The 20188-nt window shown below is 47.0% G+C and overlaps 1 protein-coding gene across 3 annotated transcripts in view; it reads right to left on the reverse strand.

The window, feature by feature from the left end:
• Nucleotides 1–5587: 5587 nt before the first annotated feature.
• runx2b (RUNX family transcription factor 2b) overlaps nt 5588–20188 on the reverse strand; it is a 41321-nt gene continuing 26720 nt past the window's right edge. For 2 of the 3 annotated variants that reach the window (XM_035618266.2, XM_035618267.2), the window contains 3 exons: nt 13798–13965; nt 11718–11879; nt 5588–8950 (listed from right to left, as the gene is read on the reverse strand). In XM_035618266.2, the coding sequence (XP_035474159.1) occupies nt 8472–8950; nt 11718–11879; nt 13798–13965 (809 nt within the window). In that variant the 3' untranslated portion in view covers nt 5588–8471. The remainder of the gene's footprint in view (nt 8951–11717; nt 11880–13797; nt 13966–20188) is intronic. The other variant, XM_047328838.1, reaches the window with a different exon arrangement.

Here is a 20188-nt window from a genome sequence, read left to right on the forward strand (position 1 = left end):
GATCTGCCTCTGCCTTTTTCTTTTCTTTTCCAGCGAGGTGATCAATCAACACTGATACTCACGGGCTGTCACGCAGGGAAACGGGGTGAGCGCGAGTGTGTCTGGGTGATAGCGAAGGTGCTGGTGACGCCCGGATCCCCAAGTCCCGAAAAAGGGTTAAGTGTGTCTGACTGAGTTGATCAAACCCAGTGGCGCAGGTCTGTTTCTCCATCCCTGACAGGGAGAGGGGGAGAGAGAAGGAGAGAGAGTTAGAGTGATGACCGTTGACAGGCTTAAATAGAGGCTTCCATGCCAGGGATCAAACGCCATCCCTCTTCTCCACTCTCTCATTAAGACGGAAAACCCGAGCACCGCCATCCGATCTGTCTCCATTTTTCCTCAAAGGAGTCTAACTTGAAAGATCTGCGCCTGTCGGATTTACAATGGTGGGCGAGTGGTGTTTACTGAGACGCGGCCTTGCCAGAAACAACAGTCAAAGAAAATAAATGGAGCCTGCCTAGTGTTTCCACAGGAGTAAGGAAATATGGAGCGAGACTTGTGCCTTGCTGTTTGGTAATTAGTACCTAAACATCCCTGTCCTTGGATCCCATCGCTCACATCCAAATTTTCTGCAAGCTGGATAATATACAGTGGAGCATTAACGTCAAACACGTCTGGTCACGGGGGCCTGGCACGCCACATTAATCTGTTATTACACTCCCAGTGGATCTACCAGTCGCCGGCCTTGGCTCGGCCACCACAGCACAGGGAGTCTGTATATAGGCTGACAGGGACTCACACACGGCTGCACTTTTACGGCCAGGTTTACTAAACCTTTTCAGCTCAGGCATAAATTGTGTAAATTGAGTCTCGCTTTGAGACCTGAGCTGATTAAAACAAACTGGCGTGTTTGACGTGTGAGGACCCACCAGGAACAGACCCGTGATCCAATTAAGGCCCAGGAACCCCAGTTGAAGAAGTGCCGCCACAGTGGCCTCAATGCCCCTCGCCGGGAAGAAGTCAAATTTAGCCGCTGCTCACCGTGGATATTGCACCCGGGAGACGGACACACTTGTTTCAGCCCGAGGTGAAGTTTGCTGTTCTCCACTCCTGTGCTCGTGTTTTAGCAAGAAACCTGGTTTCCACCATGTCGGAGAGCAGTGGTAGCGGAGTCATCTCATACAATTCCCCCTTCTCCCCTTCAGATTTTTGACATTGCATGGACTAGATATAACCTCAGTCTGTGCCTCTTTACTTTATTCTTTACTGTGTCAAACAAAATGCGCAAGACAAAAAGTCAATTCTGGCTTCCCAAGGGAATTCAGGTGGTCGGAAGAGTCTTTAAGGAAAATTTTGCTTAACGGCGTTCTGGGTTTTTCAGAGCTCGCCAAGTATTTCGTTTTCAGAGTTTCAGAGAGCGAATGCTCAGTAGTCCAACTACGCCAGAGAGGCACAAAGTTATTTTCTAGCTGACTTTCACATTTCAGGTGCCTCTGAAATCCTCCTGTTGTCCCCTACAGCTGGACAGAGACTGACGGGCGACATCGCCATCGAAAGGTGACGGCGGAGGGTCAAGCAGGCCGGAGGAGGAGGCGTCTAATCAGGGCACAGGAACCAGGTCCTGACAGGAGATCGGGGTTCAAAGCAGAGACGGAGCCACGGAGGACGAGTCCTCCGTCTCCTCCACTCTGAGACAGAGATCATATTAGAGAGTATCAGATTCTCAGCAGGTCCCCCCCCCCCCCCACCTCCCCACAGCCCTCCCCCGCTCGCCTGCCCTTGGAGGTTTGAGTGACTTGTGGTGAAGCCTGATGGGGATTATTGATCTGCCGGGCGCACGCCTGCGGTCTCGGCGTAAGACTGACGACCTCACCAGAGAGAGTTCTTGGCACACGCCGACCCCCGTCTCAGATCGGTGGAGGAGCCGCGTGGGACGGGCCTGTCGTGGCCTCCGAGTGTAATAGGCCCCCGGTCTGAGCTCGGAGCCGGGTGACCAAGCACATTTTTTTTTACTGTGTATTTAAATAATCAGGCCCAAATTTAGGCAGACGATAACAATAAACATATCTGATTGGCTTTTTGGAGAGGGGTCGGTGAAATGAGTAACCATGTCTGCAGACGGCGCAGCCAGGGGGTATTTATGCTCTTGGTTAGATTTACTGGCTCGGGTTTCAGTTCCAGTTGCGAACCACATGAAATAATCCACGGTCACCGGAGAAGGATGTGGACACTGTGCTAATTATGTGAGATGATGATGTCAGGTATTGATACCTACTGGCAGGGCCAGAGCTTCGCTCCCTATGCCGAGGTTCCAACGTAGATAACCGCACTGCGCGACCGCACTCGCCGTGCGACCGCACTCGCATCCACATGTCGGACATGTCTGGATCCTCAGCAGCCCTCACACATCCGCGCTGTCAGGCGGGCCCTCACTTTATCATTCATACTTGTAAATCATCGCTTCGCCTGCAGGAAACACGCAGCGTTTTATTTTCCAGTCATAAACCATAAAACCTGCCTCTAACACGAGTTATGATCCTTGGAGACAGAGAGGATGAATGTCTGCAGCAGAACCAGACACGATGGCGGGCATCCCCCATCCCCCTCCTCTTTCGCCTGGCATCCCCACGTGGCTACGGTCGCGTGGTGGATTTTCCAAACAGCCCCCGACATGATCAAAATGTCACCAGGGTTGTATGTCATTCGGCAGCGAGCTGGATCTGTGCGACTGCTCTGAATTACCAGTCCATTAGTTCTCCATTAACACTCGCCTGATAAAGTTTTCACAGCCCCTTCATCTGACGGGAAGAACACATAGAGCTCCTTCACGCGCGGTTTCCGACGAAGATGGGGCCCCTGCCCCAAATTTTTGAAATTTTATTGCCCGGCTGGGGCCTATGGAAAAGGCCTGCTTTGCATGAATATCTTGGCACCGAGCGGAGGTTTATCCTGTTTTATGTTCTGTACACTCAGTCGTGCTGCGACAGTTAGCCACTCTCGACAGTCGAGATGGCGGATAATTTGAAAACACCGACATGAAACGAAGGCCCCTGGACAAAGAGGCCTTTTGTTTGCGTGTTTGGTCGCTGTCCATGGTCCTGACACTTACATTTTCACAGTAATTCCTTTTTTTTCTCTTTTTCGCGTGTGTCCAGGCGATGTGGTCAGTATCAGATTGCATAATCTGAACTGGCAGCACTCGTTAAACGTAGGCATTTTTCGGCTTCATAAGTGCACTTTTCCCTGCGTTGGGTTTCACTTAGCAGCAAATGGTTTCATGGAATCGAATGTTTTCCAACGCAGGGCGAAAAGAAAGAGGCACGCTTCAATCTGGTGATGAATGGATTCTGGTACAGGATGTCAGTCGGCCCCACGGCCTACCATGTCTGCGAGGGCTCTGGGCTGCTGCCTGGCTGCAGCTCGCCCCGCCAATCGATCATTTCTTTTATTACAGGTCAAAAGACAAGCCGCCGTTTACAACCGCCTCTCTGTGAGGGTGAAGAGCTTCTCATATCTGGTATTCATTTACCGCGCAAAAGCTCTTGAGCAGGCTCAAGCCTGCCGAGACGAAATGTGGGCTGTGGAACTTTAGCCGGAGTAGCACTAACATAAAAAATAGTTTGGCCACATCCAGTCCGCCTTTGGCTGTATGGAACACCATATGGGTGGGCCCCTCACCCGCGGCCCCCTCAGGTTAAATTTTTTTTTTAAAAAGCCACTAGAGTGCGCCAAAGTACACAGTTATTGTTGACTCAGTTTGAAATTCTCCTGGACTGGGGAGGGGAGTTGCTCAATTACGATCAGATCAAATTAGGTTCACGTTTGTGTACTCTACGGTGGGCACGGGCTGATCTCAGAGACTCTGTTCCTCTGATACTTAAGTGGCCCGTCACCATTTGTTAGGCTCAGACGTCGGCAGGTTGTGGCGAGGTTCAGAGAGGTCAGGGCGTCATGCTGGTGCAACAGTCAGGCTTATCTCTGGCACTAAATGAGAAATCAAGATGCATGGATTCCCTGTTTGTAGGGTGGAAACGACACACACACACACACACACACACAGACACACAAAACCGCAGCCCTGTGAGTGGAGACGGAAACATACGCAGAGATATACAGCTCTGTGAGTGGTGGGGGACCCTGGAGGATCACTTCCCGCCTGAGCTGCTCCTCTGAAACTTTTGTAGAGGTCAAGTAAACAGTTTGTATTGGGCTGTCGACTGTGTGTGTGTGTGTGTGTGTGGTTTTATCTCCTCACAAACTCCTTGTTTGCATCCCGCTGTGCTGATTGCATAACATTAGGAGGAGAGTGCAGGTCTCCCTTGTGCTGCTGCTGCTGCTGCTGCTAAACTACTTTTAACCTGGTATAAAAATCGAGCGCACATCCTCGCTGGCATCATGTGCAGCCGCCAACGTTTGAACAGGGGGGACGAATAACTTCGACACCAACCCCACCTCAATGGGTCTGCCCGGGTGCTGCTGCCGTCCCTCCCGTGCGTGCAGGACATTATGCTAATTTCTCGGGTGTCTGGGTCCCGTTGCTCCTCCAGAGTTCATTATTATAATTGCTAGACATGGCTGAGAACTCCGAGAATGTGAACCTGAAACCAGTGGGAGCTTTTTTTTTTCCACGCAATCTATATTCAGGGAAATCCCGAGAATGTTCCCAATTTGAAACTTAAAAAAGAAAAAAGGGGGGGGGGGGGGGGGGGGGGGGGGGGACACATGGGATGGTGTAGCTCTCCCTCTCTCTATTTCAACATGTGTACGTGTGTGCGCGCACACTTACACCGGCTCTATTATGTCTTGGAATAATGTAAAACAGCTTCCTCGGTTCCCTCTGTCTCTGTTCCTGTCTCCGTCTCTCTGGTTTCCCAGTGCACCTTTGAAATGAAGCCATGGCAGTGGCAGTGGCAGTAGTAGTCTGGCTGAGCGCCGGGGGCCCCAGCCCGCCTCAGTCCCCGTCCAAAGACAATGTTGGTGCAGACGGAGCGGCACACCAGAGATGACACCGCAAAATGTGCTCCCGACGCACGAGGAGCGCTCCACAAAAGAGTCAATTAAAGGGATGACACCGCTCAATGTTCCTCACCGGTGGCCCTTTCCCATTTGAGTGGAAATTCATCAGACGGGAAAATCCAATCCCCCCCAAACGCAGACAATTTGGTGGATGCAAAGTCTTAAAAAGCACTCTTCTCCCCCCCCCTGTAGAAATATGGAAAATCTGTGATGATGTGACTATTGTTACGTCACTGTGAAGTCCGCTTAGTTTTAGGACACGGGAAGTTTCAAGTTTCCACATCACACTTCTGTAAACTGCAAATTGGACCACTACTGGCTTCCCACGATGATGTCACATATTATTCCAAACATTTAAGTCTTTAACTGTTTTTTGGGGGGTTTTTTTTAGGAAAGGAAAGAAACACAGAAACTTTCCCCTTCACTCAAATTAAATTTGAAAACAACCTCACACATACACTCTTTTTTTGAGTGGAGGGGACAAGAAGTCAGAACTCAGTCGAAAGAAAGTGAGATGGATAATCTCTACACACATGCTTTTACCTATCGGACCAATACTGTGAATCTGGCGGGAAGAGATTAAGAGTAAAAGTTAAGTTACAAAATTTCCTATTTTATTCTTAAAATAGACAAAATGTACAATCACAATGCCAATTTCACTCACTGTTGTCAGGTGTGTTTGTCCCTCGAAAAACAAAACAAACAAAAAAACCCTCGATGATCTTTACGAAACGTACCAGCAAAATCTCACGGCGTCTCCATTATTTTCAGTTTCCTGACAAGCGTTCATGAGAGAAGAAGCATAACAAAAAACACAACAAGAAAACTTTACATAAGAGCAGGGTAAAGTACTGTTCCTGGATATCATACATGTTGATCATTAAATAATACAATACGATCTCTGACGTACGCAACATTAAACCAAAAGGAAAGAAAAGGATGGACCTCCTATTTTCTGGAGGAGGAGGAGAGAAAAACAAACAACCTCCAAACACAAATAAAAGCACATGAGGACAGAATGGGATGTCAGTGCTGCGGTGGTGTGTAAACAGTTTTTAAAAGACCATTTCCTGTTCAAAAACTTGGAATGAGCGAGGAGGCTTTTGGATAAACTGCAGCAAACGTGCGCGGTTACCATGGAGACACTGGATAAATTTGTAAGGGGGGGGGGCTATAAAATCACAACAATCTAAAAGGTTTTTATTTGCTTTCTTATGTTACACTGTAACAGCAAAAAAAAATAAAAAAATAAAATACTTCTCGTTTGGGCTGAAGCAGTTGGGGAAATGTAGTGTGACATGTTCAATTCCATTAAGTGAGTTCAGAACATCCTCTGCAGAGGCTGGAAAAAAGAGGCACTGCGTGCAAACCTTCAATGAAAAGCTTGAAGTCTGATCCTTGGACAGGGCCATGTTTTTCTCAGCTTTTTCAAATTGGGTTATTATATTACCTATATGCACTGAATATCATATTGCATGAAAGGGGGAAAAAAAAGAAGTCTCTTTTTTTCTCTCCAAACAAATACCAACTGCCTGGTGAGATCAGATTCAGCTCCAATGTAAATGGCTTGTTTGGCCAAGTGTTATCCATTCTGTGTGTGTGTGTGTGTGTGTGTGACTCCAGGGGCATTATATCGGCAGAGAGGACCAAAACCACGAGCCCTGCTGGCAGCCAGCCACAAGTGCTGCTAGAAATAAAACAAGAAATAAGTGCTTTATGAAACAAACATACACAAGTCGCCCATATTTTCTGGTTACCAGTTTGCTGCCAGCAGCTGCATCCAATCACCTTGGGTTTGCACGTTTTCCTTTTACTCCCGACGCTTTCAAAAAAAACATTAAAAAAAAAAAAAAATAAAATAATCGACTCACATAGTAATTTCAGGTTGGAAAATATCAGGCCTCCCACTCATCCTGGTGCCACGGAGAGATTTTCCGATTGTGACACGGGTTAGCGAGGTCCGTACAAATGTATTTGGTAAATCATGTCAACAAAGGCAAAAAAAATTGAATAAATAAATGTCTGAAGGAATGTCACAGTCTCTTGTTTTTAACTGCGATGTCTCCCTTTCAATCTTAAAGACTGAGAGAGAAGAAGAATGCAAAGGAACAAAGTACCCACGTGTGTCACACACCAAGACAAACTTTTTCAAAGCTCTCTTTTGCATATGATATGAAAGATATAACAGACTTGGCATTTCCCATCCCCCCGATGATCTTGATGGAGCTGGTTTAGCAAAAAATACGCGGGATCACCCCAAAGATTACTCCAGTCCTGAGGACTTCATGTATCACAAGCTAACTGAACCCTAAAAAGTCTGACCTGTTGCTTCGGGGTGCGCCGCCAGACGAGGCACTGCAATCATCATCTTTGGGCTCTGTGTCAATTCGTCTATAAACGTACCATTTCTCATTTGGATAAGAAAATACATATGCATATGCGTGTGCATGTCAGACAAACTACAGAAATCGAGCAGACTTTTCCCCCAACGGATAATTATTTTTCCCCCATTGAAGCGCTCTTTCATGGTATGTTGCCAAGAGGCACAATACCAGTTATTGCTCAATAAATACCGAAGGTTTAATTCCCAGCCAAATGTGTGTCAACGCCTAGCGCGGATGTCGGGCTCTCAACGTGTGGAGCAGTTAAACTGAAAGTTACACCAGAAGAAACATGTTGCAATACTCTTTGGAAATTACATTTCATATTTGAAAACTATTTAAATCTTTGGGTACTGCAAAAAAAAAAGAAATTAGACCTCTCACTATCTTAAATTACCCTATCAAAAAAAACATAAGAAAATTCATTTTAACTTAGTCATATAGATGCATCAAAAATATTCAGATTACACTTCTTTGCCTCAAGTTTCAAATACAATACATAATTTATGGCTTTATAAGTTAAAACTAAGAAAAAAAAAACGCCTTAATCTACATCGTTTCACCCACAATGTACAAGTTAAATTAATTGATTTAAAGCAAATTTACTGTCCATACCACTTAAGGTAACATATGCGTTACTCTCATCACTTGCTACTCAGTGCTTAACTTGCATCTTGATATTGTCGTAGTACAAAAACATGCTCTGCAAAAAGCCTTATTGAAATACAAACACTATACAAAAAAAGGCAGTCTTCTACAAATATTGTTGAAGCATCCCTTAGCTTGTGGATTATAATAAAACTGAAATAATGTCTCATCCACTGAGGCCTAGTAAACCAAAATTGTCTTTCTCATTATTGCTGTGAGAATGACTCCCTTTGTAGTGCCTTGGTCAAAACACATTCCAGGAAGACAAGTCCATACATGTCTGGTCTCTTTTTTCTCTTCTTTTTCTTCTTATCTCAACCTTAATTTCCAAGCAAAAGGTAGAGATAGATGATGAGAGCTCAAAAATCCCCTTTTCAATATAAAAAGGTTTTGTGCTTTCAAACCATGACCTCAGCTGACTTCCGAATCTCCGCCCCCTGCTCTTCTTCAATACGGCCTCCAGACAGCTTCATCCATGCGGCCTCCGGGGTTGAGAACTGTCGGGGAGTTGCTGTGGCTCCCGTCGCCCTCCACCCCTCCCTCCGTCTGGCTGGGCAGGTTGGGGTTCACCAGGGAGGTGCCCGTGGAGGCGCTAGTGCAAGGCGGGATCATCCGGGAGGGCGAGCGATCGCCGCCGGGGACCATGGAGAACTGGTACGAGCCGGACGAGGCGCCGTAGTAGAGATAGGGTGTGCTGCTGGTCTGAAAGGGTCCGCTCTGGCTCTGGGTGGAGCCCGGGTAAGGAGGGGGAAGGTAGGTGTGGTAGTGGGCGCTGCCCAGGGACATGGCGGAGGTGACGGGCGGGGTGTAGGTGAAGGTGGCTGGGTAGTGCATCCGAGGGCTGGAGAAGCGGGTCTCTGTGAGGGAGGAGAGGCCCGGGAACTGACGCTCAAACTGACCAGGGAATGGGCTCAGGTCGGAAGAACCTAAAGACACACACACAGACAAGCACACAAGCATTAATTGCTTTAGGGTTCTCTCTGACATCAACCCGAGCAGCAGACATTATTATGAAAGACGAAATAAGTGCACTCCTGCACACCAGTTATGTCAGTTTGGCTTATGTGAAATGTGGCTTTGGACCGTCACATCATTTAGCACTTTGTCTTGTTGAGTAATTGAATTGAATTGAATTGAAGTCCCTTGGGCAACGAAACGTTAGTACACGGAACTGTGCGTAATCAGATGTTTCGGGCCTGATTATGTTATGAAATAGCGTTTACCCATAAATATTGTTACAGCCGTCAACTTCTGTGCCGTTGTTCACGTCAACTCCCAAGTGTTGATAAAGTTAACAAACATCGGCAAAGTCCCACGCGTGCATATGCCTTAATATGTTTACACCTCTGCATATTTATATGTCTGTGTGTATGTGTGTTGGCTCATGTTTATGTGTATCTATATGTTTATGCATGCAAACACACACTCAGTCGTGCAAACGGAGAGTGTGTGTGTGTGTATGTGGGTGTGTGTGGGGTGTGGGGGGGGTTTGTATGTGTGTGAATACTGTATGCACATAAAAAAGTAGTTGGGATGAATCAGAAGCTGCACATGTGGAAACACTTTGAGCAGAAACAGTTTCCATGAGATCCATAATGAGGCAGGGCTGAGCTCTGATGTGGCTCCTCTCCTCGCCTCCCATCGGCTCCAGCGTGTGTGTGTATGTACGCGTGTGTCCGTGTGCGCACACGCGTGAGCGAGAGAGAGCGAGCGAGCCGAGAAGGAGCTGCCCCATCTCACCCTTCGTTCCTCTCTCCGCTTCATCCCTTAAAAAATACCCCAAAACCACTAACTGGCTGTGGCGAGCTCCGCGCTGGGCGCAGAGTTTAAGGAGAATAGGAGGTCCTCCCCCTCTCCCACTCCCTCCCTCCCTGCCGTCTCCTCTCAGTGGTTTAGTCCAGCCATGGCGCTCTTATCATAAATCACCAGGCGTCTTCCGTGTCACCATGTCTGCTGTGAGGGGGGGGGGGGGGGGGGGGGGGGGGGGCTATGCAGTGTTTATGTGCGGGGAAGGAATTGTGAAGCCCGGTTTGTCACTAGCGTCAGATAGCATATGCTGCCAATTAGGGCCTTTTAAACTTCCTCTTTCCACGAGAGCCGTTTCATTCTAATAGGAATATAAGGTGATTGTCTTTGCTGCCGAGGAGGAGGAGCAGCGGTGTGATCTCAGACATGACCAGCGCCGCTCAATAAACTCCCCCCCTGACTGCTGCTTTTAACATTTGGACCTATTTCAGTGCAAGGGGAAGGGGCCGTGTGATGAGGAGCCAGATCGAACTTTATTAATTTAAATGAAGCCAGGAGTGGAACGTGGTCCAAATGTTTGGACGGATTTTTTACAATGTTTGGAGCGTCACGTCCAAATGAGGTGTCGGACTTGACTGAACTTCTGCAACTGCTTCTTAGCAACTGTCAACTGGACTGTGTGTGTGTGTGTGTGTGTGAGTGTGGTTTGTGTGGGTGTGTGTGGACGGGGGCGGGATGGTGTTTTCACTGGAGCATCCATATCAGCTTCTGCTCGTACTTGGCGGTATGTTCTGTGGGTGGATACTGTTACAGTGCAGCCTGGCGAGGTGTCAACATGATCTCCGGAGATCTGAGAGCCTTAGTCACATCACTTAGGAGGCATTAAGCGCTCGAGGTGTGCGAGTGGGCTAAGGTGGGGGTGGGGGTGGGCTTGTGTTTACGTGTGCGCACGTGGTCGCCATCGCCCGTGCTCGTCACTTTTCCAGAACAAAGCCCCGGTGCTCGAGAGATGAAAGCTGAAGGGGAAGAACGGGCTAATGAAAGCTGACAGGGCAGCTGGCTGGATTTTAAACCCTTTCTAATGCAGAGTCACACGGGCTAGTCCCGTAATAACTCACCATCGCTCGGGACACGCACACACACACACACACACACACAGAGGAGGGTGAAGTATGTAAGCACAAGGAAACAGGAGGAAAAAAAAGCAGAGCAGACAAAAAAAAAATCAACCTTCACATGTCAGCGAGTCAAACAGGTGTACGGGGGAGAAACTTGTCTGGCGGCATGTAGGGATTGTAAAGGAGCTCTCACATTGGGGGGAAAAAACAGGGACAAATTGGAACACAGATGCCGCTGTTGCGGCAAAACAGACTGGCTAATGCAATTACCCAGAATGCCTTGTGAGAGTGGCGTATCGCTATAAAGACACTTTATTTGTCAGTCACGAGCCTGTTATTATCCCTGGGCCTGTTATTACCCATACTCCTCTGGGATCAAAGGCTTGCAGCGAGGAAAAAAAAGAAAAAAAAAGAGGAAACAATTGTTCTTTCCTCCACAGTAAAAAAAATAGCACCATCCAGACCGTCCTCTGGAGAGACGGTCGGACTCTGACAACATGCTTCGTTCCTCACGTTCGTTTGAGAGAAGGAGCTAATAGGGGCTCGCTGTGCCGTGGTAGTCTCCGGTAAATAGTGTCACATCCATTTTATTTTTGTAGTCCACTGAACAAGTCTTTGTTTATGTTTATGTTTCTGCTTTTGCCTGTGATGATGTCATGTGTGAGCGTCTTTCCTCCCCCATCCTTTTCCCTCCTTCCTCCTGTCGCTTCAGAAAATGTTTTATCTACACAAATTGGGATTATTATCATCGTTGTTGAGAGCATTTGCAGATTAGGCAGTCGTGACAGGTGAAGGGCAGTTTCATACGGCGGCAGAGAAGCGGTTCTACCTGGCAATCGTCTAGGCACGTCACTGATGGCAGGCAGGCCCGTGCCTCGGCTGGAGGAGAGGGGGGCGGTGGAGTGGACTGAGGGGGACGCCATGGGACTCAGGTAGGACGGGTACGTCTGCTCATATGACCAGGGAGGAGAGGACTGGGACTGACGAGGGTCTGATGGGGAGAAATTGAGCGAGGGAGGGAAAAGGGGGGGGGGGGGGAGCAGCGCAGAAAGACAGAGAGAGAGAGAGAGAAAAGAGAGAAAGAATAATTACCAGAGGCCCATCAGATGGTTCAAATACTCTGGAGCAAATTAGCAATGAGACACACAACAACTGCAGACATTATTAGTGTCCCCGTTTCTCCACGCTGGTGTTTAGAGGTAAGTATCAGTTGGGCGTGTTATGCAACATCCTCTGTAATGACACATAATGTTTACTTTTGCAGAGAAGATCTTCCTGTTTGCCTTATAAAACATTGTGCTTGCAGCTGAGGCACAGAGAGCCTTGCTGGCACACAACCAGGGAGTAAACACGCAAGCAGACAACCATGAAAATAAGCACTGCGCACAGAACAATGTGTCTGTCCTGCAACACGACAAGTGTGGCGACTGGCGGGTATTGCAAAATCTGTACGCTTTTTTTTGACGTGTTGTGATGACGTGATGAACACATTGGTAGTGATTGACGGTCTTTGATAAAGCAGTATGACTCACCAGAGGAACACTGTGGGCGATGTACTGTATTGTACACCCTACCGCTTGGAGGCCGTTCGCATTTTCAAAAATCCACTTTTGCTCGAGAAACAGTCTCCGACCTAGAAACCTACATGTCGAAAATGGCACGTCACGACTACGATTTGGATCGTGCAATCACAGAGAGAGTTTTCTTTGCAGGGTAAAAATGTTCCACCAAAACAAGTCCCCCCCCCTGCCCCCCAACACAATATTTTGCAGGAGCACCGTCACTGCAGCCAGACCGTTCTCCAGCGCTGACACAGCACTGTGGAGACACTGCAGTTGTCAGGGGCTGTATGAGTAGATGGCAGAGTTTCTCCACTGATAAAGTAAAATAAAGTTGGATAGCTTCTGTAAATGAATGGAGAGTTGACATAGCTGATGGAAAAATCGAACTACAGCAGATGGCTAAATTAACTGTTAATGGCGAGCTAAAAGTAATTTTAAACAGTTTCAATTGTGAGCTGGGAGGACTGGATGAATACGCCAGTTAAAATAGCTGCACATATTGGATAAATAGTGGAAAAGTTACTGAAATGATATGGAATAAAAGAGCAATGGCTCACAGATGGAACATCCCACTTCTACCCCTCCATGAAGGTGAACTTGAGACAGGCCTGTGGGGGGAACGTCTGACAAAAAAAGAAAAAAGAAAAGAAACGCTGCTCTTATCAATAAATCTGCTCTTGGGTCTAAAATTCCATTCAAGCTTCCCCTCAGAATATCTACACCTGAAGAGCAGTTTGCACTGCTCTTCAGTGTCCAATCCAGTGTATGACACTCTCGTTCGCCGCCGCTAAGCTGCTTAACCATGCCGCAAATGATCCACTCAGCGACACTACAAAGCCGCGCCAGAGAGTAACTAAGGGACTAAATGACGACCTGTGACGAGGCCACAGAAGCGCGGGGGCAGATCGGGTAGCGGCCAGTCCCGAAAACCGTGACGGATGGCGTTACCTTCTGGGATGTAATTGATAGAGTGTTGGAGTAGAGAAAGACAGACGAGCTCGGAGGCAATGCAATATACTGCACCGGGCGTTCGGGGGCGTAAACCGCCGGGACGTGTTGCCCGTGGCTCCAGCTGGGGTTTGATATTTCACCTCCCGTACAGCAAATGATTCTCTCTGCTTGTGACTCAGCGTGTGACTCAGCCTGAAACCCCTTTGGGACACTGCTTAGAAGAGTGTGTACAATGCTATAATTGGATCGTCATGCAAACATAAGATACAGACTCTAGTAGGCCAACTCAGCGCTTTGCTCAACAGTATGTGAGGAGGGTGGATGCTCGTTGCTATGGTGCTTGGTACCCAGTCCTCCCTGTGTGTGAGGTCAAAGTTGATGTTTGGGAGTGCCCACCTGTTATCTGCGTCTGACCCTGTGGGTTGAAGGAGTTTGGTGCCGTATTGAGAGTCGGCCGGGGGGCTTGATTGGGAACGCCGACCCTCACCCTCATCCTCTCGAGCTCACTGAGGCGGTCGGAGAAGAGACCGGCCTTGGGAGGGTCCTCAAGCTTTTGACGATGCCCTGCAGACACACGACAGTTTTTGTTCCATTGGTACACAGTCGCACCAGTTGCAGGCAGAAACCAGGCTGTGACAAAATCACATTGTTATTGGATATGAGTGTTTACGTTGATATTAACGCTGTGGTGATTAATGATCTGAGTTTATCTGCTGTCTCGGCGTACAGTTCGTTAGTTATCCTGTTTGATGAACATTTAATCACTCGTGACGTCTGTGTGCCGTGTCTTACTTGGTAAACATAGTTTGAGCGACCAAACAAAGAGGAGGCTTCTGCGTTTATCCCGTGTCATCTTGGTTGCGAGAGAATGGGAGCGAGTTAAGAACGAGAGAGGGAAAAGTTGCATGTGCCTTCATTTTAACCTGAGGCTTCTTCCTCAGGTAAACACAAGCTCTCACGCCATTCCCCCATTATCCCCACAGGAGTCGTAACCTATGCCAAATCTATTATAGCCGCTCTTTCCCTGCATTCCTCTGCTAATAATTTTACACACTTTATACCCCTGATCCGATTCAAATCGGGCTCTCAGGCTCGTAACTTTGAGAATTCTCCGAAAACCCAACTGCAGAACATGCACGTTGCACATGCAGAGGTTGTGCAGCCCTGTTGGTCCGGTACAGTGGGAACCGCGGCACAAACCTGCCCGTGGGCCCAGGTGTAGACTGTAGCGTTTCAAAGGTGGAGTGAAAACAGAGGCCTGTGCACACACGCAGTCCTCTTTAGCACCGACATAGGACTGTGTCAGTGTGTCTGTCTGGTCTCGCACTAGTTTCTCTGTAAAGGTGGTAAAGTAAATATCAAACAGAGGAGAGCAGACACTCCTGATGTGTTTGGCAGCGCTCCAGCTGGCTCAGGCAGAAACAACGAGCTTCTTCAGAATCCTGCTCAACCTGTCTGGGCTGGGAACAAAGGCCTGGCACTACACCTATAGTGTGGAGCAGGGTGGGTGTTATGGAGGGAGTGAGCGGGAGAAAAAAAATCATCATTTTTGTTTCTGAAGCATCATTACAGAGATCAAAGACCACAGGAGACGGCACACGGGGGGTCCCTGCGGGCTAATAGCCTAACATGTGTACTAATAAACCCCATCCCCGGCTGAGTGGCTTTGCTGAATGCTATGCCCAACTTTCTGTTTCTGCATATTTGCTGTCACTTTCACCGTCAAACAAATGCAAATTGACACCGAAAAAGAAAATCCCCTAAAAGCCGCGTCATCTTTTTCCACTGCCGGCACTTTGAAAAAAAGCCTCAGACATGCTTTTATGAACCATATGACTCTTCACAACAAACGAATTTATTCTGGAACAAATGTTTGGAATTTTAATACCAAATACTGCTGCTATGAAATGAGACTCGGGAATGACAGCGGTGAAAAAAAACCCCGTGATTTCTTTTTTATTACGGTGACGTTACTGCATTGGCATCATCAAGTTCGAAAAATAAACAGGCAATCTCATCATCTGCTTCTTAACATAGTTGTTCTGGAACCTAAGATAACACCGGCTACTTGAGAAAACCTCAGCTCATTGAAGACTTTATAACATAATTCACGTCCATATTTCATTAATAATATTTCTCCATCCTTCCTGTAGATAATTTGTGCCTCTTGCAGGCATTCCTCATCTCTCTGTGCGAGCTGTGCCCAGTCAATCATAGCGTTTCCACTTTTCAACAGACCGAATTTCTATTCTAAAAAAGCCCCGGGACACAGTGCAGGCTTTGTGCACAAGCCCGTCTCCTAGTGATGGGAATAAATAGCAATGGGAGACCAAGGGAGATGAGGGGAGACAGACAAGAGGGGGGGAGACCCTGATGACCAGTAAATTAAGAGCTCTGGATATTCACTGAATACAGCGAATGGTTAATAACTTAGTCATGGTTGAGGAGGATCCTAAAATACAGACAGATGTAAACTTAAAGGAGATGAAGACAATTCCTATCTGTGCAACAAACCACCTCTCTGCCATTGGTCATTTGAATATATTCCATAACTCCCAGCTTCCACTGTGGACATTCTGTAAAAAAATTAAATCAAAAAATAATTATGGATGCAACCATATTTTTTCCTCTTATAGGAATGCAGCATGTCAACCGCCGCATTAAGGACCACTTTACACTCCAAACATCTAGACCTCAAGTCCATTAGTTCAGCAGGGCCTGACAGTAAATACAGTTTTTTCGTGACTTAATTACACCTTTCAAATGACAACTGTTGCCAAACACAAGAAGTCTCAGCTGTTTTATCGGAACCTTAGCAGGGTGGAGGAATGAGCCGGGGGTATTTAAAGGAGCGGGAAGAGGCGGATGATTTCACTGCCGTAGGGAAAGTCCCTGAGATTCCCATCATCCCTGTGAAAACAGCGGAGATTTTTGATAGCGCCTGCCACTTCCCTGCCCAGCCAGCGGCCGGAAACATGGACAGATTCAGACCAGATGTGAGCGACTTGCGCGAGCGCACACATTGAAAAACACACACACACAGACACACACACAGACAGACACACAGACACACAGACACACACACACACACAGACAGACACACAGACACAGACACACACACACAGACACACACACACACACACACACACACACACACACAATACAAGAGTGGATGCAAACACACGTCTGCACATGCAATCATGCACATTTGCACACATGGATGGCACATATGCATTCGAGCAAACCCCCACAGTACACACACACACACGTTAAATGATTAACAATGATTAGATAACACCTCTGTAGATGGTATCTGTAATCACCCAGTTGCACACTGATCCTGGAGTAGTATTATTTCAGGCGTCCAAGACACATATGTCTGGATCCAACTCACCCCTGCTGATCTGATAACGTTACTAAGAGCAAGTAGGCAAACAGACTATAAGTCCTCTGTAATTAATGGCAGCATTAGATTGGCTCTGAGCCTGAGCCACAGACATCTATGATGGATGTTTAGCAGCTCCCTCATATGTCCCGGATCAAAAAATATTCCTCAAATTACCAAATTCCTCAATCTATGGGACGGCTTGTGTTGGGATTTTACATGACAAGGGTGACTGGTTCCAAGGGCTAAAAAGCTTCAAAGGAGTTGTTTGACATTTTGTGAAATACGCTAATTCCCTTTCTTGCCAAGTGTTAGATGAGAAGATTAGAAAAATATGAAGCTACAGGGGGGGGGGGGGGGGGGGGGGGGGGGGACACGACACAGCTAGCCTGCCTTTTGCCTAGAGTTAATAAAAGTCAGATTTAAATACAGATTAAATGTGTTGATTCGTGAGGTTTAGAGGTGGTTGTAGTTGGATTTTGTTCCCCTTGGACAGAGCCAGACAAGCTGTCTCCCCGCTTCCAGTCTTTATGCTAACATCTCCAAGAGCTGTAGCTATAGCTATATCTCGCACCAACAACACGTTTCCATAAGTCGACCTCCTTCTAAGTACCGCCCCCCCACCGACACATCGAGCTTCAGCTATCGTCGCAGACACGTCAGTAGGAAATTCTCCTGCCTGATGCCTGACTGAGCAACACGTGAGGGAAATGTGGAGAGCCAGAAAATCTCGAATAAATGGGATAATTTATAAAGTCGGTGTCACGTCATGCCCTCGGAGCCCTTCAGGCTGGTTTATGATCACCGGGTGAGCTCGAATGAGTGTATCTTTGGGGCCGATTCAGAAAAGCCCCCTTGCTCATGGAGCCAGAGTTGAATCAGCCAGTCTGTGTTTGTATGTGTATGCATGTGTGTGTCAGTCATCCAACGCTGGAACAGCCAGTGAAGCCGATGAATGAATGCACTGGGTCCATATTTCACTTTTTTATTCGGGAGCGCTCACAGTGGTCATGTTGTTTTTGTGAGCGGTCAGAAACAATGAATTATTTCAGGTGGCAATCTGACGCTGGCAGAGCGTTGGCTCGGGAGGAAAAGGGCCCAGGCTGGTGACAGCCAGATGCCCGCCTACCATGGGGGTCTGGTTATACAAAGAGAGAAGAGAGATAAAGAGAGGGAAGAGAGAGAAAAGGGCTGATAATAGAAACAGAGCTGGAAACAAAAAAAAGAAAAGACGTGAAAAAGGAAAAAAGAGAGAGATGAGAGAGGAGGTTTGGGAGATGAGGCAGCAAGCGAAGGAGAGAAGGAGAAAGGGGGAGCCAGGCTGTCGTGGAGCGCTGCCAGCCGTCTGTGTGGTCCATGCGTTCCAGCCTGGAGGAAGCAAGCCAGGCAAGGGAAGGGCAGGCGCGCGCACACGCGCACACACACACACACACACACACACACACACACACACACACACACACACACACACACACACACACACACACACACACACACACACACACACTACAATTCTCAGAGGTGAGACATTTATTGAAACGCACACACGCACACACGCGCGTGGGGTTCTTCACAGTGTCCCTCTGCACCTCTCTGCTTGCGTAGAAGTGTTTTGATTCAGAGTAGGGGAGAACAAATCCCCCAGAGATGTTTTTTTTGTTGCAGCTCAGAGGCCATTGAACTCGGGACTATCTTTCTTTAATCTTATCTCTTTTTATGTATTAAGTTCATTGTGCATTATATCCACTCTCTGCCTCCCTTCCTCGCTCTTTATTCATCTGCCTTCCTCCCTGTCGCTCCCTCCCACTGAATGATTTTGTGTTTTGCGTTGTGGAGGCCCTGGCACCTCTTCAAGGAACTCCATGAGACATTCAACTGACTGACTGCCTCTGGAAAAGCCTGAAGTCTTTTTTTTCCCCCTTCTTTCTTTTTTTCCCCTCCTCCCCTCCTCCTCCCTCACTCCCTCCGTCTTTTCATTCCTTTTCCTCCTGATGTTTGGGTGAGTTTTATTTGTCCGGATCCCATTGTTAAAAGCTGCTCCAAGCAAGGCAACAGCAGATAGGTGGGTGTGTGTGTATGTCTGCAGAGGAACAAAAGACTACTGACTCTTCTTAAATCCTCTTTAATTACTACTGATCCTCTACAAAAGTATATCCTATTTTTTTGGACATGTAGCTAGAGGCAGTCACTGACAAGACACGGAAATCCAGAAACACAAAAGGCCTCATATTACTGTATATAATTCAAGGAAATGAAATGATAGCTGCCTTACATCATCTAAATATTGTTGTTCAACGTAATTAGCATCTTTGAGGGGCTTAGCATTTAGCACTGAGCATAAACGTCTTTTGTGAGAAACAAGGCCCGGGCCTTACAGCAGGTAATTGTACCCTACAATCACATGTAATGGCATTTGTATGTGATGACAATATTCCGGGGCCCTGTGGTGTTGACATGACGGACATGTTAATGGAAGGATCTCACTTACTCATACTGTTTCCAGCTGAGTTGTAGTAATGATGGCAGACTTATTTGAGGGGTTTTAATAGGGTGTCGCCTAGCAACCGCTATAATAAGGTTGTTTTTAGGTGTGTGGGTGTTTGTTTTAGTACATGCTGGGGAAACATGCATCATCCTCCACTGCCCATCTCATGTGTGGTGTGTGATCCTCTAAAACACACACCGACCCACTCATGGGAAACTCTGGCTGTAGTTTGATTCAGATGTTATTTGAGAGGCCCTGTTATGGTTCAGTTTCAGGTAAAAGATTTTATGCAAACGATACCGAATTGTGTATACTAATAACACATGGCAATAATAGCAATACTTTCACTCTCATTAACTGCCTTACTGAGATTAAGGGTTAGATGTCCAACAATTTCCTTCAGCTAGAACCAGAGCGCATTTCATCCAGTCATCCAAACTTCACTGATCTCATCCATAACAACCTTGGCAGTCCCTGAACACATGCTAAAACCTGTGGCTAGAAATCTGAGAGTGCTCAGTTTTGATGCTAAAGTCAAGGCAGTTGTATAGTCCTTCTTTCTTCACTTAAATATCATGTCCAAAGTCAGATCATTTCTGTCCTCTGCTAAACTAGAGAAAACAATCCACTGCTTTTGTTTTATCCCGTCAGAACAACTGTAAAAAAACAAAACAAAAAGGGAAGTTTGACCATACCACCCCTATCTTAGCCTCTATTCACTAACTTAATTTAAAAAATTGTTTACTCATTACATTTGAGATTAAAATAGGCCCAGCCCCAAAATACTTACATCTGTCAACTATAGTCGATGGAGTCTTTGCTGTTTGGGCTCCACACCTATGAAATTCATTGCGGTTGCAGCTCAGGCTTTATACCTAACTCAAATCAATTTGTATGAATTTTCATGTTCATAATTT

The sequence above is a fragment of the Scophthalmus maximus genome, chromosome 18 (genome assembly GCF_022379125.1).
Source record: "Scophthalmus maximus strain ysfricsl-2021 chromosome 18, ASM2237912v1, whole genome shotgun sequence".
Classification (NCBI taxonomy): Eukaryota; Metazoa; Chordata; class Actinopteri; order Pleuronectiformes; family Scophthalmidae; genus Scophthalmus; species Scophthalmus maximus.